This window comes from Limanda limanda, chromosome 2, assembly GCF_963576545.1.
Source record: "Limanda limanda chromosome 2, fLimLim1.1, whole genome shotgun sequence".
Lineage (NCBI taxonomy): Eukaryota > Metazoa > Chordata > Actinopteri > Pleuronectiformes > Pleuronectidae > Limanda > Limanda limanda.
In genome coordinates this window covers 1,732,977-1,751,640 of record NC_083637.1, presented here as the reverse complement: position 1 = coordinate 1,751,640, position 18,664 = coordinate 1,732,977, and the positions used below count along the sequence as shown (strand labels likewise).

General features: G+C 48.2%; 1 protein-coding gene across 1 annotated transcript; it reads left to right on the top strand.

Moving 5' to 3' along the window:
- Positions 1-1,460: 1,460 nt before the first annotated feature.
- Positions 1,461-16,294, top strand: socs7 (suppressor of cytokine signaling 7). Its single transcript, XM_061091730.1, has 10 exons — positions 1,461-2,905; positions 5,177-5,256; positions 6,496-6,600; positions 8,423-8,551; positions 8,697-8,842; positions 9,220-9,388; positions 13,356-13,484; positions 14,264-14,399; positions 14,584-14,727; positions 14,943-16,294. Exons 1-9 carry the CDS (start codon positions 1,461-1,463, stop codon positions 14,702-14,704), a joined length of 2,460 nt encoding a protein of 819 aa, XP_060947713.1. The 3' UTR covers positions 14,705-14,727; positions 14,943-16,294.
- Positions 16,295-18,664: the final 2,370 nt, after the last annotated feature.

Below are 18,664 nucleotides of genomic sequence, written 5' to 3'. Positions count from 1 at the left end.
CTGAGATTAATGAATAAGGGCCATACAAATTTGATTGATTAATTGATGATTTGTTTTGTCTCTTAATCTCTTTGTAAACTTGTTTTTCCAGATTTGTTATGATTAATATTATAATTTCTATATTCTAAATTAGGTTGAGACCCTTTCCACTGACATTTGCTTTCTAACAAATAATTCGTTATGCTGATGACACCATGTTGTATCCCTCCATGACTCCAGCTGATCTTCCATCACTTATAAACCCGCATGGCACTTGTGTTATTTATCACAGAGAGAATTCCTGAAGTTATCTAACCATATATATTTTATCTTATCTCTTCCACGCAGCATCACATGCGACTCTCTGAGGTTTCTACGTTTCCTTTCCCGGGTTAGAAGGTTTTTTTAGTAGTTTTACTCTTGTACACACAGGATTTCCCACCTTGTTAAGATTTTTGAGGCAAACTGAGATGAATGAATATGGGCCATACAAATACAATTTTATTGATTAATTGATGATTTGTTTTGTCTCTTTATCTCTTTGCAAACTTGTTTTTCCAGATTTTTTTATTAATATTATAATTTTCATATTTTAAATCAGGTTGAGACCCTTTCCACTGACATTTGCCTTCTAACAAACACACCGTTCTTGCAGCTGAACCTGAAGATGTGAATTTTGGATCCAGATTATAATCCATCCTGTCTACAAGGATTGTTCTGGAGCGACGTGACGATAATGTTGATATTTGGTGAACTATTCTTGGCCCATTATTGTTTTTACATGTCACCTCTGTGTCACCGTTATGCTGATGACACCATGTTGTATCCGTCCATGACTCCAGCTGATCTTCCATCTCTATGTGATAATAACACAAGTGCCATTGATGATTTGTTTTGTCTCTTTATCTCTTTGTAAACTTGTTTTTCCAGATTTTTATTTTTAATATTATAATTTTCATATTTTAAATCAGGTTGAGACCCTTTCCACTGACATTTGCTTTCTAACAAATAGACCGTTCTTGCAGCTGAACTTTGGATTCATAAACCCAGCAGATGAATAAATCCGGTGCAGGATCAGAAGCGGAATGCATGTTCCGGGTCCGGTGTTCGGCGGCGGACGGGATCAGAGCCACTGGTTCCTGCTCCTCGGTGTGAGGAGCTGCTGCTGCTGGGGGAGGAGGAGGAGGAGGAGCGGGTGGGGCCTGGCTCTGGTCACTGACCGGAGACTCTCCTGGATTTGATTCGGCTGTGATCCGACCGCATGATGACCCAGGGCTCCGTCTGCTGCCGGGAGCGAGCCGCACTCCCCCCCCGCTCCATGTGACCGATGGCCGCGCTGCAGGAGGACCAGGGGAGCGTCGAGCTTCTTCTCCGCCGCTCGGCCCTTTCTTTATTTCTTTCTTTATCATAGGGACGAGTCATCCGCGGCTCGCTATGTGAAGATCATCCCGATAACTCTCATCTCGCGATCCTGACGAATAATGATGAACAACGCGCAGGATATGTCGCCGGATTTCGTGTTGATGCGCCTGGTGTCCGCGGCGGAGGATGACCGCCTGGACCCGGAGAACGGGACCGTGCCGCCGGGCGGAGTGGGTCCGGGGCTGGGGAAGGAGGTGCTGGGTCCGGGGCTGGGGAAGGAGGTGCTGGCTCACAGCGGCGTCAAGGCGGGTCTGGATCTCGGCGTCGAGCCTCCCGGGGGCCGCCTGAACAAAGGCCCGGTGCTCGGGCCGGGCACCGAGGCTCCTGCCGGCGGGCTGCCGGAGCGCAGAGTCCCGCTGCCCGCCCGGCCGCCGCCGCCGCAGAGCCCCATGGAGGCCCAGGGCTTCGCTCCCAGCCCCGGCCCCGGCCTCCGGCCTCAGCTGCTGGTCTTCTCCAACATAATGCGGAACGAGGAGGGGATTCTGGAGCTGGACCGACGGAACCAGCCGAGGGACGCGGTGGGTCTGGAGCCGAGCCCGGGCTCCGGCTGCTCCGGCCCGGCTGTCAACAACAACAGGCCCGGGGACGCGCAGCAGGAGCCGGGCTCCGGGTCCGCGGACCTGCGGGGAGCCGCGGAGCTGTGCCGCCGGCAGAGACTCCTCTCCACCCCGCCCGAGTGGCCCTTGTTGTCGGAGGGATCCAGCCCTCTCTCCGGGGTGGAGTCCTCCTGGGGCTGCGGCTCCAGGGATCGGGACGGGAGCGTGTTCGAGCTGGCCCGGCGCTTCGGGGAGCTGGGGGTCGGCGCGGTGCCCAAGATGCTGTTTAAAGCCGGGGAGCTCCCGCAGTGCTCGTGTCAGGGAGCCCACGGGCCCGGGGGGGGGCGAGGGCAGCCCGGGGACGACCCCACGGAGACCAGCGATGCCCTGCTGGTGCTGGAGGGGCTGGGCACCGGGGGCATGGAGCCGTGCCCCGGGGAGGACGAGCCGGACGACGAGGCCGGACGCCGCGAGTTCCTGCTCCACAGGAAGAGGGAGATCGTGCAGACCATGTCCGGAGCTTTCTCCATCAGCAGCTTCCAGGCGGAGCTGCGGCGGCAGGTGGAGGTGCTGGCCCCGGCCCGGGGCTGCAGCCTGCACGGGCCCGGGCCCGGCCGCCTGGCGCCGGGCAGCCCCGGGGACTCCGAGGTCCTGGCGCAGGTCTCAGCCGTGTCCCCGGTGCAGAGCTCCCCCTGGGCCGCGAGTCCGACCCTCAGCCAGGCCTCGACCCCCCGGAGGCGGCCGGAGCGCACCCCCCCGGGCCGGGCGGCCGGGCCGGACAAGAGCCTGAAAGTCCCGGGCAAGTCCAAAAAGGGCTCGTTGAAGATCCGGCTCAGCAAACTGTTCCGGACTAAAAGCTGCAGCGGCTCCAACCACCTGCTGGACAAGAGGCCGTCGGTCACCTACTCGGTGTCCTCGGCCGGGAGCCTGGTGGACATGGGGGGCTCTGCTGGAGCCGAGCAGGACAGGTGAGACCCCCCCATGACCTGTAGCATGTAACATGTAACATGACCCCGGGGTCAGCCCTATGTTCCCACAGACCTATGTTCCCAGATTTATTTTGAAAAATTAGGCCCCGATGTTCCCACATTTCTAGATTTACTGAGAGGGTTAGGGCCAGGTGAACCCTTAACTACCAGGCAGGGGTAGAAGTGTGGGAACTGTAGGAACATAGGGCTGTGGGAACATAGGGCTGTGGGAACATAGGGCTGTAGGAACATAGGGCTGTGGGAACATAGGGCTGTGGGAACATAGAGCTGTGGGAACATTGGGCTGTGGGAACATTGGGCTGTGGGAACATTGGGTTCTGGGAACATAGGGCTGTGGGAACATTGGGCTGTGGGAACATTGGGTTGTGGGAACATAGGGCTGTGGGAACATTGGGCTGTGGGAACATAGGGCTGTGGGAACATTGGGTTGTGGGAACATAGGGCTGTGGGAACATTGGGCTGTGGGAATACAGGGTTGTGGGAACATTGGGTTGTGGGAACATAGAGCTGTGGGAACATAGGGTTGAAGGAACATAGGGCTGTGGGAACATAGAGCTGTGGGAACATAGGGTTGTGGGAACATAGAGCTGTGGGAACATTGGGCTGTGGGAACATTGGGCTGTGGGAACATAGGGCTGTGGGAACATAGGGCTGTGGGAACATAGAGCTGTGGGAACATTGGGCTGTGGGAACATATGGCTGTGGGAATATAGAGCTGTGGGAACATAGGGCTGTGGGAACACTGAGCTGTGGAATATAGGGCTGTGGGAACATTGAGCTGTCGGAACATAGGGCTGTGGGAACATTGGGCTGTGGGAACATTGGGCTGTGGGAACATTGAGCTGTCGGAACATAGGGTTGTGGGAACATAGGGCTGTGGGAACATAGAGCTGTGGGAACATTGGGCTGTGGCAACATAGGGCTGTGAGAACATTGGGCTGTGGGAACATAGAGCTGTGGGAACATAGGGCTGTTGGAACATTGGGCTGTGGGAACATTGGGCTGTGGGAACATAGGGCTGTGGGAACTTAGGGCTGTGGGAACATAGAGCTGTGGGAACATAGAGCTGTGGGAACATAGGGCTGTGGGAACATAGGGCTGTGGGAACATTGGGCTGTGGGAACATTGGGCTGTGGGAACATTGGGCTGTGGGAACATAGGGCTGTGGGAACATAGGGCTGTGGGAACATTGGGCTACGGGAACATTGGGCTGTCGGAACATAGGGCTGTGGGAACATTGGGCTACGGGAACATAGGGCTGTGGGAACATAGAGCTGTGGGAACATTGGGCTGTGGGAACATTGGGCTGTGGGAACATAAGGCTGTGGGAACATAGTGCTGTGGGAACATTGGGCTACGGGAACATAGGGTTATGGGAACATTGGGCTACGGGAACATAGGGTTGTGGGAACATAGAGCTGTGGGAACATTGGGCTACGGGAACATAGGGTTGTGGGAACATTGGGCTACGGGAACATAGGGTTGTGGGAACATAGGGCTGTGGGAACATTGGGCTACGGGAACATAGGGTTGTGGGAACATAGAGCTGTGGGAACATTGGGCTACGGGAACATAGGGTTGTGGGAACATAGAGCTGTGGGAACATTGGGCTGTGGGAACATTGGGCTACGGGAACATAGGGCTGTGGGAACATAAGGCTGTGGGAACATAGTGCTGTGGGAACATTGGGCTACGGGAACATAGGGTTGTGGGAACATTGGGCTACGGGAACATAGGGTTGTGGGAACATAGGGCTGTGGGAACATTGGGCTACGGGAACATAGGGTTGTGGGAACATAGAGCTGTGGGAACATTGGGCTACGGGAACATAGGGTTGTGGGAACATTTGGCTGTGGGAACATTGGGCTACGGGAACATAGGGCTGTGGGAACATTGGGCTGTGGGAACAAGTGTGGGTAAATAAGCTTGTGAAGATGTAGGTCAGGACGTTAGGTGCGTCCTTCTGAAGGTGAGACGTGTGAGACGTCCTCTCAGATGTCCAGGACGTTTCACACCCGTGTCCTCCACCTGGCCGCTGCCTCCTAGGTGTCTCACTGAAGGAAGCGGTTCACAACACGTTCAGGAGGAGTGACCACCAGAGCATCGAACCGCCGACACACACACACACACACACACACTCACAGATTTAATTTTCTGAGCCTCTGCAGCTACTAACACTTCTTCTCTGCACTCTTCTTCTTCTTCCTCTTCTTCTTCCTCTTCTTCTTCTTCTCACTGTGCGTCCTGCAGCCACCACCAGCCCAGACTGACCCGGGCCCACAGTGCCTTCTCCCCCGCCTCCCTCTCCGCCTCCCTCTCTGCTTTCACCGGTAAGATCTGTCTCCCTCACTGGCGCTTGCTTTCCTTCTAACTTCACCTGAACCAGGGGACAGAACAGGGATTCGGATGAGGACAGACTTGGTTTAGATGTTGCGGATGAAGCCTGTGAACCATCAACCTGGTTCATCAAGCTCGACTTATCATCCTTTAAAGGTCCAGTGTGTAGAATGTAGTGACATCTAGTGGTGAAGAGTCGTGTTGCAGCTGAGCACTCCTCACCTCACCCTCCGCTTCCAAACATGACAGAGAACCTGTGGTGGCTTCAGGTGTCATAAAAACTCAAAAGGGTTTACGTTTGTCCAGTCTGGGCTCCTGTAAAAAAACATGGCTGCCTCCATAGAGAGGAGCCGCTCCTGATGTAAATATAAAGTATTTAAATATAAAGGGCACATTCCACGTTAAAGAAAACAACAATTCATACGATTTAGAAGAAACACACGAGTGAAAACTTCACTAGGATTATTTTATTTGTATTTTCTGCCAATAGACTCTTTCACCTGAGTTCTACACACTGGACCTTCATGGTAACAGAGCTGTCACCAGTCCGATTGTGTAACTGTGTGTAAGAGCTGAGGAGGTCTGGAACATCACCTCCATCACCTCCATCACCTCCATCAGGCTCAGGGACCCGGCTCCTGTCCCACATTACTCTTCAGCTTTGACTAAATTAGCTTCTTGAGACATTTAGATGTTTCTCTGTAGTTTGACGAACACATGGGACTCAACCCCCAATGAGACAGAAACATTAAAGCAACCCTGGTCCCATCGGAGGCCGGCCGACTTATTCGAAATCCTTCAAACCAAAAGTGGCGTGCAGCTCCACACGCTCCTGTTGTCCCGCCTGTGATGTCCTGGTGCCTTGGAGAGGTCAGAGGTCATGTGACTCAGGCCGGTTTCCTCCGACCAGACGCTCGGGATTCGACTCGTGCAACATTTGAGTTTGTTTCCCTCGCTGCAGAATTTCACTTTAAGTAAACAGTGAATCTGCAGCTTCTCAATTAGTGAGGATGATGGGATGTTCCTGCTCTTTTTTTTTTTTTATGGCGGTGATTTAGGCTGATTAGCTGGGTGTAATTTTCCATAAGCATCCTGGCTGCTGCAGCTTTAATGTCTCTCTGCAGCAACAGGAGGCCAAGACACAGAAACACAAACCGTCTTCTTCTTCTTTACTCTCACTTCCCTCTTTCACTTTCCCTTCCTTCTGTTTCCCTTCTCTCTGCTTCTCTCAGGTGAGACTGTTTCTCTGGTGGACGTGGATATTTCTCGGCGAGGGGCGAACACGCCACACCCCCCCACGCCGCCCCCTCCTCCACGCCGAAGTCTCAGTCTGCTAGGTACCTTTCTCGCCTTTTTCCTGCTTCCTCCTCTCTCCTCCTCTTCGTCATCTGAACACACACACACCCCCGACAGTGTCGTGTGTGCAGTGAGGGAAATGGCAGCAAGCAGCTGAAGTTACAGGGTTTACTGGAGAGGAACTCTGCTACTTTCTCTCTTAGTCAAATATTGTCTTCATCTGTCATTTCTGGAAACTCAGATGCAGAGCAAGTTTTTTTTGTAATCTGCTCTAATCTGATTGGAGGAGCTTTGAAAGGTCGGCTGCAAACTACAGATTTAATTTGAAATCTGGAGGAACAGACGATGGCAGAGAGAAAGTGGACGGCGAGGTGGCCACGGAATCTGGGGAATGAAAACTCAACATTCCACCTCCTCGGTTCAGGGACTCGTTGATCCACATGTTTGACTGAAAGTCTAAAGCGGAATAAAGGGAAGTCCAGATTCCTAATGCAGGCGCCCGGTCCCCGAACAGAAAGGAGAACCACTTGACGTGTTAAAACTATAGTTCTAAGTATCAGGTGTGATGGAAATCTGGAGATACAAGAGGCTGGAAACACCAAAGTTATCTAAGTGTATTTAATAAAGGGGGCTTTCTGCAGAAAGGATCAACACAGGGAAACCGCAAGGGTCTCATATAGGAGGACTAATCTCTCTCAGCCAATCAGGACTGGCTCTGTAGGGGCAGGGAGAGAGATATCTAAACACAGACAACTGATTTACATGTGTTTCCTTTGGAGATAAGGAGACATACATTCAGTTCTTTGGGGGTCTAAAGGGGTCTGACAGTGTTCAGGTCATACACAATTCAGACCCTTAAAACAGTCCAAGTCCTAAAGTATTTAGACAGGTTGTGTATCTATGTAGAAAGGTCATAAAAGCCTTTAGACACAGCTACACAAACTTACTTTCCAACTACAACATAGGTTTCTCACATACTTAGTTAATGTTTCCATTACACAGAGCTTTGGTCCATCCCCTCATTTCTAATTCCAGGACCAGGCTCTGACCTTTCACAGACTCTTCTCCTTCGCTCCGAGCCGCTGATGCTTGCCGACCCACATCCGCAGCAGCCCTTAAGCAGCGGGTCGGATTCTTTAAAAGCTGGAGATGGTGATACTCTGTGTTGTTGTTGCCGTGAACACAACCAATTAAAAAAACACCCGAACCAACGACGCGTTAGTGTGTCGCTCGATGTTGTCGAAGCCGAGACGCCTGAAGACGTGAGGACAGATCGTTGGTTTCAGGAAAGACGTGAAGAGTTTGATTCTGTAGCAAAAGTATCTGAAGCTGCGTCTGTGTTTATGGATGTTTTCATTGGTGGATTAAGGTTAGGGCTGCTCTGCTGAGTATGTGGGGCAGCGGGATAGTGTGTGTGTGTGTGTGTGTGTGTGTGTGTGTCTCTGTGTGTGTGCGTGTGTGTGTGTGTGTGTCTCAGCCTGATCAAAATAAAGTGCAGAGTGTGTGTGTGTTCAGAGTAATGAAGGAACATGTCACCCAGTGCGACAGTTTGGTTCACTGAGGTGTTTTTAATTGTTTTTGACAACAATGAAGTTCAGTGAGACACACACACACACACACACACACACACACACACACACACACACTGAGGACGACGACTGAGGCTTTCTGTCTGATAGTGTTGAAGATGTCTTCCTTCCTTCCTTGTTGTTTTTCATTTGTTTATTTGTTCCTGCCTTCCTTCCTTCCCTCCTTCCTTCCTACCTTCCCTCCATCCTTCCTTCCTTGCATCCTTCCTTCCTTGCATCCTTCCTTCCTGGCGTCCTTCCTCACTCTCTCCTCTCCTTGTTGTCCTTCCTCCAGATGACATAGCCGGGCCTCAGCCTGGGCCTTTCCTAGTTATGGGCGCCTCCCTGCAGTCCCTCCCCCTGCCTCTCCCTCCTCCTCCTCCTCCCTCCCACGCCACCATCCAGCACAGTCTCAGCCTCAATGGTAAGACCCGTTAGGGGGTGGGCGGGTGTGGGGGGGGGTTGACTTGGGGGGTGTGGACCATCTCCTCCGGACTTGATTGTAATTTATGGCGTGTTGATGTTACATCCTCCTCAGACGGGACTTTAACATGTTGTTGTTTGTTCAGACGCCTTCCTCCGGGCCCTCCCTCATTCAACCCCATCGCCGGTCGACGCGTTACCCCCGTCCAGACAGGCTCCGCCCCCTATGCTCTGTGCACTGCGGCGCTCTGAGGCCAGCAACTTCACCGCCAGTCTGAGGGAGCTGGAGAAGGTAAGACCGGCCAAGTGACACCCAATCACGTCGCTGCAAAACTGTCACAAGGTCCTCCTTCTGAGATGTGAATATTTGCTAATATCTCTGTGGTGAATTGAGTAAACAAAAAAAAATCATACATCTCCTTTAAATAAATCACCAGTTTTAATAAATAGACTTTAATTAAATTCTGCTTGAACTGGTTGTGAGCTGATGAAGAGGAGGCAGCAGCTCGGATCGGACTGGTTCCTCTGGTGCTGGTCTCGCACTGATCACTGGTTCCAGTTGTAGTTTTTCTCTCCACCTCTATGATAGTGCCAGGTCTCCATCTTACTGTGTGTAGATGATGTGTGTTGTGCCTCGGTGCTAAGTAAGATGTGTGTGTCCGGCTGCAGTGCGGCTGGTACTGGGGTCCGATGAACTGGGAGGACGCAGAGATGAAGCTGAAGGGGAAACCGGACGGATCCTTCCTGGTCCGAGACAGCTCGGACCCCCGATACATCCTGAGCCTCAGCTTCAGGTCGCAGGGAGTCACGCACCACACACGCATGGAGCACTACAGAGGTGAGACACACACACACACACACACACACATATGGACACATTATAGCAATTTTCAGAGACGCTGTGGATAACGTCTAGACCAGGGGTTTTCAACTGGTTTTGTCCCAGGGACCTGTGTGTGTGTGTGCATGTGTGCATGTGTGTGTGTGTGTGTGTGCATGTGGATAGAAGGAAGTTTTAACATTTGGTTTTCCATTTTGGTTTTGTTTAAAAACCTCAAACAAATCTAGAAAAATCTGTGCAAAAAACAACAAAAACGGTTGATTTTCAGTGCTTAAGAATTGGAAACAAAATTAAAATGCAGTTTGTAGTTGTACTGCATCTCAGAACCATATGTGCATCAATATATAACGTTCATGATTTAAATGTACAGACGTGTAGCTGACATGTTGAGAGAACGTTAAAGTAACGGTGATCAATAACAATCAACATAAACTGGGGCTACAACTGAAGAGGGAAGATGACAAAGTAATGCAGAATATGTCACAAATGATAATCATACAATATCACACAAACATTTGAGGCCTACTTAAGTTTAACCTCATGATCACCAGCACCTTTATATATTCAGTAATCTGGAAATGTGTTGAAATATCAAAGCGAATTTCGCGGACCCCCTGCAATGCCGTCCCGGACCACCAGGGGGCCGCGGACCCCCGGTTGAAAACCCCTGGTCTAGACGATTGGGTCTGGACATCTTCCAGAGTTTCAGCACGTCACTTCTTCTGGTGTTTACACAACCTGTCCTATATTTGGATGTGGAGCTGCAGTCATGTGACGGAGGTGAACGGAAGAAGCCTTTGAGTTAATATGTTTAATATCCTCCAGATCCTCTGGAGTTTACCATGTTTAAACTCGTCCATATCAAATCATACTTACTACATGTCCAAATATGCTCTTTCTTAATGGAAACACGTCAAATGTATAAAGATCCTTCTTCTCTGATTGGTACCAAGCAGCTCACTGACCATGAGACTCTGAGACACAGACTGTTATGACTCCACCTCGTCTCACCCTCTACTACACAGGGTCCGCACTATGACCTTGGTTGCTATGGCAACAGACACAGTTAGAGAAACACAAAGCAGGAAAACCTTCCTTCACATTTAAAATTAACCAGAAAGATGTGAAAAGAAAGTAGGACGCAGGAAACGCTCGTGTGTGTGACAACATCGACATGATCTTTTTTACCGTTGTTTGTGCTCCTGTGCTTTTATTGTGACATCCAGTGGAAGTTCTGAAGCTAAACCACGGAATCGAACTTGCTCGCTTGCTGAGTAGTCATTTGTGCGAATGTTGACATTACTGCACGAGCAATTCTTGTGCCTCCTATGAAATATAATCCTGGTAGCACCCGTGCCCCCCCGCAGGCAAGATGCAAACCTAACACAGAAAAGCCTGAACCTGAGGTTTGAACCCTCCTGCTGTGAGGCAGCGGTGCGAACCACTGTACCACCGTGGACTCGGAAATTTACCCAAACCATCACATCTACCTGAACTTTATCTGTAATGTAAAGTGACCTGAACTGTTTCTACACGCACGCACACACACACACACACACACACACACACACACACACACACACACACACACACACACACACACAGACACACACACACATGCAGGCACACACACACATACACACACACACACACACACACACACACACACACACACACACACACACACACACACACACAGCCATATGCTGGTCGTCCAACACTTGGGGCGTGTAATATGGACACACCACATGAATGACATTAGCATGATGAGTCAGACAGGACATGAATGTACACACACAGACACACACACAGACATCCTGTACCGACACACAGCACATGTTGTACTTCTTTACATTCAGCTCGTTCACAGCAGCAGATGAACTGTGTTTGACGGACAGAAGCAGTTTTCAAATACTCGACTGAAGATTTGTTCTGAGAATCCTCTGGATGACGAGTGAGTGATTGTTTCTCTGGTTCCATCGTCACTCTGCAGGTAAACAGTGACGTGAGTGATTTGTGAGATCAGACGCTTCCAGAGTAAGACTGTCAACATCAGAAGCAGTCGCCAGACATCACATGTCACGTGACTTGTCAATAATATTATTAATTATAATGCATTTTATTCATATAGGGCTCCTGTTCCATCAAGGCGTCATCGTTTTCAAAGCCTTCACAATAAGGGGCGGGGCGATTTCATCTGTCAACAATACACCTGTCGTTCTATTGGTTGGGTAATTTTGACAGACAACAGTTCTGCTCTCAAACTGAAACTGATTCAAATAAACGGATTATTCATTTATGAAAACACTGAAGGAAAAACAGTAGTTTGTCCTCATCAGCTGTTTGTCATTTATGCTTAAAAACAACTTTTCAATGATTGATGGGAACTGAGGATCAACTTTACTGTCGATCAGGAAACGCTACTGGTTCATTTAATCTATAATCTACAGAGCTGAAAACATTCAGATTGTTTTGTTGTGTAAAATCTGACAACTTTCAAAAATTTAGGACAAAGTTTGAGAAAAGAATACCTAAAATTGTCAGTGTTCCAAAATCGACTTCTCTCCGAAGTGAAACTCAAATTTTAGTCAAGAATATTTCATGTTTCTGTGATAACAACTTTTAATAAGTTACATTCGTCACTTTTGATTCGGGATCTTCTTCACAAAAACACAGTGGAAACAATCAGAGCGTAAGAAAAGGACGAGAAGAGAACAGCGTGAGAAACAAGCAGCGAGAGGATGAACACAAACACGACCTCAGAGCGATTCAATAAGGTCACACTCCAGAGCTGGAGCATGAATAATACTCACAACGCCATGTGTGTGACAACCAACAAGGTGATTCACACACACACACACACACACACACACACACACACACACACACACACACACACACACACACACACACCAGAACCTACAGAAAGGGGCTCTACTTTAATGAGTCATCATCATAAAGCTATAGAGTCATGCCTGGAAACACATTCATTATTCAGACGCTCAGCCTCGACTGACACAACATGTTCACATCAACACGACCGTGTCTGCATGAACGGATCTGGGCTCGACTAGATCCAGAGCAGGGGAGGTAAACAAGCTCTGAGCGAGTCCACACACACACACACACACACACACAGACACACACACAGACACACACAGACACACACAGTTTGTAGCCACGTTAGCACCTTGATCAGTCCTGGTGATGATCACTACTCTCTGTGTTATTTGATTGTTATTTGAGATCAAGCTCTGGAGACAACTGCTCCACTAACAAACCTCTGACCCCCCCCCCACACGCCCTGCAACAAACCAACATCAAACCCACAAACCAACAAACAAACCCACAAACCACTCAACAAATTCACCAACCAACCAACAATGAAACTATCCAACAATCATAAAACCAAAAACTGACAGGGATGAAAAATAAAACCTTAGATATTAACTAAGGATTTTATTATTAATTCAGTATTTTATATTTAAATATTTCACATGAACACATACAGTAAAATATATATATATTAATTTTTTTATAGGGATTATTTAAATTTAGTTGTTGATGAATTGTGATCAATATATAAACTGAGCGAAATATTTCACAGTTCAACATCCACAGCTGTCTCTATCTCATCTGGTGAAAAGAAGAAACGTCGACTTCATCCGTGACGTCGACATTAAAGACGCTTGATTCGCTCACAGAGACAAAACAGTTTCCAGGAAGTTGAAGTCATTTTGTTGTAAATAACCATCTCGTCCTCTTCAAGCCGTCCAGCGACTGCTCACACAGTCTCAGGGAACATTCCCACCGGACTCTGAACGTCCTCCTCCAACACATTTGCTTTGACGCACACAGAAAACTGTAACGATGTTTCATAATTAATGTGGGGATGGTTTATATATGATCAAATGCGACGTACGACACATGAAGAAAACCCCTTCCTCTCTCTCTCTCTCTCCAGGGACGTTCAGCTTGTGGTGTCACCCCAAGTTTGAGGACCGCTGCCACTCGGTGGTGGAGTTCATCGAGCGAGCCATCATGCACTCCAAGAACGGCAAATTCCTCTACTTCCTGCGCTCCAGAGTCCCAGGTAAGATATGGGTCATACGTCCTCGTGCATGAAACATGGATGTGAGCTGCCACTTAGTGAGAAGCGCCTGAGAGACGGAGGAGAGGAGGAACGTCTCTGATCCTGTGTCTGTGCTCAGCCGCTGCATCTTTCATGATTGTGAGAATGCAGTGAGTGTTTTACGGTAAGTTTGACAGGTTTAGGATTTGAATGAATCTGTGCCTCTCATCCGGTTAAAGCTGAGTGGGACCTGCATCTAGAGAAGGGGGAGGTTCCACTGATACACGCTCGACCAATCAGGAGTCGGTCTCAGCTGTCAATCATCACGTCTCAGCCTGTTCAGATCATCAATTACTAATTAAATCCATTCAAACATGAACAAACTCCTCCTACAGCTGCTGGAGATGCTCCGATCACATCTTTCCTTCCTGATACAGATTCTGATTCCGTTAAAAACAAACAACTTTGTGTATCTGACGTCATTTAGCCGCTGTACACAACTGTACACAACAAGTTTAACATGGCTCAAGTTAAACCCTCACACACACAGAGCGCATAACATAGAACTCCTTTTATCATTTCATTTGTATCATATAAATGTCAATAAATCTAAGAATACACAACAATTACTTCCTTTGAATGTCAGTTGAAGTTCAGCCAATTGAGAACTTTTAAACAGGAAACATCGACATTTTCAGGAAATCAAAGGAAAACCGGGCAGCAGATTATTGTTTAACAGGTGATAATGTGTGTGTGTGTGTGTCTGTGTGTGTCTTTGTGTGTGTGTGTGTGTGTTTCAGGGCTTCCTCCCACTCCAGTCCAGCTGCTCTATCCCGTGTCTCGCTTCAGCAACGTGAAGTCACTACAACACCTCTGTCGCTTCTGCATCCGGCAGATCGTTCGCATCGACCACATCCAGGAGCTTCCACTGCCCAGGTACTCAGCTCCGGTCACTCACTCGCTGGTCTACACACCTTCCTGATGTTTGTGTGGTGCAACGAGAAGACATATTTAAAAAACACCAAACCGACCTGTCTCTGAAATCAGATCTTTAGGACCGACTCTACCTGCTGTGAGGGAACAAACTGATTTTCACGTGTGTGTCTCCCTCTCTGTCCAGACCTCTCATCTCCTACTTGAGTAAGTTTTATTACTACGACCCGGAGGAGGAGATGTACGTGTCAATCAAGAGCATCCCGAGGCTGGTGGGGGCCGCGCAGGAGGCGGAGTCACAGACGTAGCATCGGAGATTTCCTCAGCTCAAGTGAGTCGGTTTTGTTTCAGCTGCTCTGATGGATTTGATTGATTCATTATAACAGAGTTTTCTTCTGAATTGAACTCAAATGGTTTTAAGAGGAAAGGGCAGCAATGAGAATTGAGTTTGACTGGAACGTGTCCAGTACTTACGGGTTTTTAGAAGAGAAAACCTGCAAAACTAATGATTAGCATGTGGCTAACTGTCCTCCTGTGTCTGTCCAGGTTTCTGTGTGGAGGACTGATCTGAACTGGTCTTCCAGCATCAGCCGATCCCAGTCCCTGAGAATCCCTGTGTCCGGTTGGACGGGGCCAGAACCGCCTCTCTGTTGATTTGGACTAATGAAAGGAGGGACAGTGTTTCCAAACTGAGGTTGTGCCGAGGACTCCGACTCGTCCGCGGAGGGACGGCAGAGACGCTCTCGCCTGCGGACATGTCGGTGGAAACGAAAGGAAATTTTTGAACTTGATTTGCAAATTTCCCCGAAACCTGCTGAACTGGACTCTGAAAACACAAATGCACTGGTCAGTTTTTACAACTGTTGTTTGCTGCCGTTTTCTTGTTTTTCCTTCCATTCTGTCAAGATGAGTGATTCTGGATGAACCGTCGCCCGGAGGATGGAAACACACACGAGGCAGGGCCGAGCTCGACCAGCGCCGAGCTCGACCAGCGCCGAGCACGCCACAGTCGGCACGGGTCGTAGAGATGGAGGCGGAGAGAAATGTGTCAAAATCAAGTTTCCATTGTTAGCAAAAATACTACGACTAGCAAAATGACATGACGGATTAAATGAAACCAGAACTTTATTCTGCTTGTGACACCAGCTGACCCTGACAGATGTGATGAACTCTTCCTAACTCCTCAACCTGAAGTTCATTTCTGTTTCTCTATCGGCTGATCACTCTGAGTCTCTGTTGAGTTTCACTTGGCTCTGATCCGACAGCAGCGACTGACGCCTTCCTCCTGCTGATGGTGTTTCTCAGAAGCTCCAGACGCTGCTGTCAGGAGCGTTTCTCCAACAATCAATGAAATACGCCAAATTAAAAACCATTATTTATTAAAGTCCACTTAACCCGGGTCTCCTAAACACTAAGGCTTCATCCACACTTAGAAACACATCAACCCTGCTACAGATTCCTCGTGCGTCCACACTGCTCCGGAGTTCTAGAGTGTCACTGGAGAACCAGAACCTCCAATCCTTATTCTTTTAAAGAAGTAGTTTGGTTAAAAATAATAATGATAGATGGAGGTATTTATCCTGACACCACCAGAGGGAGACACTTGATATCTGAGGAGTTCTTTCTAAACGTTTAACTCCTCAGTCAACAGGAGACACTAAAATTCACTTTATATATAAAACTATGTTTTTAACAGAGCTACAATGGCTTAGAGCAGATTTATCTTTTACAGTGTCACAGCTCATTGGGACTGAAGGCGGGACGATGAAGGAGTTTTGTAAATAAACATCAAATCTGTGTTGAGACATTGGTTTGAATTTGGAGTCGATGCATCGGGAGGTTTTGAGATTACACCCAGATGCCTGGTTCCTCCCCTCATGCCCTGCCTCATGAAGTGTGTCCGCCCCCCCCCCCCCCCCCACCCCCCTTGCTCTCCACCTGTTCTATCTGTTGAGAGGCCCGGGTGGGTTCTGTTCTGTTTCTCAGTTCCCTGAAGCTGCAGCGACCCGCTCAGCGTTTTCAGTAAAAAAGAAAGAGAAGAAAAAGACAAATAAACGTTGGTATGTGTCGTAATTTTTACTTTTGAATGTGTTTATGGAGAAATCGATTTTTTGAAATGAGTTGGTTGGAAGTTTTTTTTCTTCTGAACATTTAAAGTTTAAAAATATGAAACACAAGAGGGTCACTCAGGGGAGTTCATATCAGGAAACCACATTTCAATTCACTAAAAAGCCAGATTTTTATTTAGATCTGCATCAACTCACACACTATTTACTTAATATTCTGTATTTTTCCAAGATCAATGAATAATTCTCTGAGAAATCAAGGAAAAAGCTGAAAAACAAACTTCTTGGATCCGCCCCCTGATCCTCAGCCGAACCCCCCTAAAATAGAAAATTAAAACAAATTGAGCATCTCAGAAATCTATTCCCTCAAAGCTGAAAAAAAGTTTTATGTTTAAAAACTAAAAGGTTTTCACCCCCGTCCATTTGTTCTACACAGAAGCAAGTGAACGGATTTCCTGGAAACCTGGTGAAAAGGATGTGATCATCAGGGAAGTTGGACCTTACGTTAAAAACGTTTGGGCTCTGAACAGATGTTACAGCAGACGTTCATGTTCGGGACATTTTTCAGTAATACAGAAACTTTCCGTGGTTTCTTGTCAGATTGTTCAGGAAACTTTTAACTTTATTGATTCATGTTCTATTTCTAAAATCCAGGCTGTTGTCCTGCTTCCTCACCTCCACCACGGAGGTTTGATTGTTCGCAGGATCACACAATAACTACTCGTGAATTTATTTTTTATTTTCTATAACATTATTCCATAGGTCATCATCTTCCTTGGTTTCTAAGAGAGAATAATTCCTGGATCTTGATTGAGCAAATCTGACATATTATATTCGGTGCAGATCCAAATATGAATCAGGATCTGGTGACTGAATGTGGTTCCACGAGGAGCCTGTTGGACCTCGGTGCAGATCTCAACTCCGATGAGTCACTTTCAAGACAAATTTTTAGCAGATTAATCGATTAACTGAGTTTCAGCTGCAGTTAAGTTCGGTGATAATTATCCAAGCAGCAGCACAAACCATTGAGCGACCACCATGGACATGAATGTGAGAGATAAATGCAGCTGTGATTTTCATATCTGTGAGTTATAGTTTACCTCCTTTTTTTAAATCAGCTATTTCCTTTTTACATGTTTAAGGCTGAGAACTCGGCCTCGGCTCGCTCCAGGAGCCTGTTAAGTGAAGAAGTGAGATATCCCAGTTAAATTATGCAGCTCCTTCCCTGTGAGGCTCACCGCTGAGGAGCCAGGGGAGAAGGTGAGAGACGGAGCTGCCTCCTCCTCCTCCTCCTCCTCCTCCTCCTCCTCCTCCTCCTCCTCCTCCTCCTCCTCCTCCTCCTCCTCCTCCACAGCACCGCAGCACACTCGAGGTGAGGAGGGAGAAAAGGCTTCGGCTAAGAGCAGGACTCTCGTTCCCTAAGCACTTTAAAACGCTGGCCGTGCTGCAGGACGCAGCGGGAGCAGCAGGGATGTGAATAAGGTCAAGTGCACTCTTTGGGAAGAAGCCTGTATGAAAAGGGCCACATGCATTGTGGATGTGAAAGGTCCAGTGAGAAAGAGACTGAAGTGCTGGGGGCCAGCTGGGAGGATTGTTGACGACAGAAGGGACTGACGCTCACGACTGGAACATCTTCACTGAGGCACTGACCGACCTTGTTTGTTTTGTGATATAAGAATAATCTAGAGAAGACGAGTCTCCAGTGTTCAGAATCTGGTCCGAGTCCGAGTTACAATAATCTTCACGACAGGGAACATCCACCTTGTTCGAGGAGGATTATATTCTGTCCAACAAGAGCCTCGTCATCATTTCAGTGGCTTATTGTTCATCTAAGTTCCAGGATGAAAAACTCTCGAAGATTTCAATAATCACAATTAAATTTCTTATGCACAGACACACACACACACACAGACACACACACACACTATCCTTATTAGGACTGTGCATTGACTTCCATTCATTGTGGCCGGCCTAACCCAATCTAATCCCAAACCTTAACCCAACCAATCCATGACGAACCCTATAAACCTAACCTGACCACAACTGCATCTGATCTCTGACCTCAACCAGGACGTCAGAGCAGATGTTGAGCCTCATGAGGACCGAGCTTTGGTCCCATGAGGTCCACTGGTCCTGACAAGGTCAGTGTTTACATAGGAAAAGAGGTAACACAAATTAGTAAACACACACACACACACACAC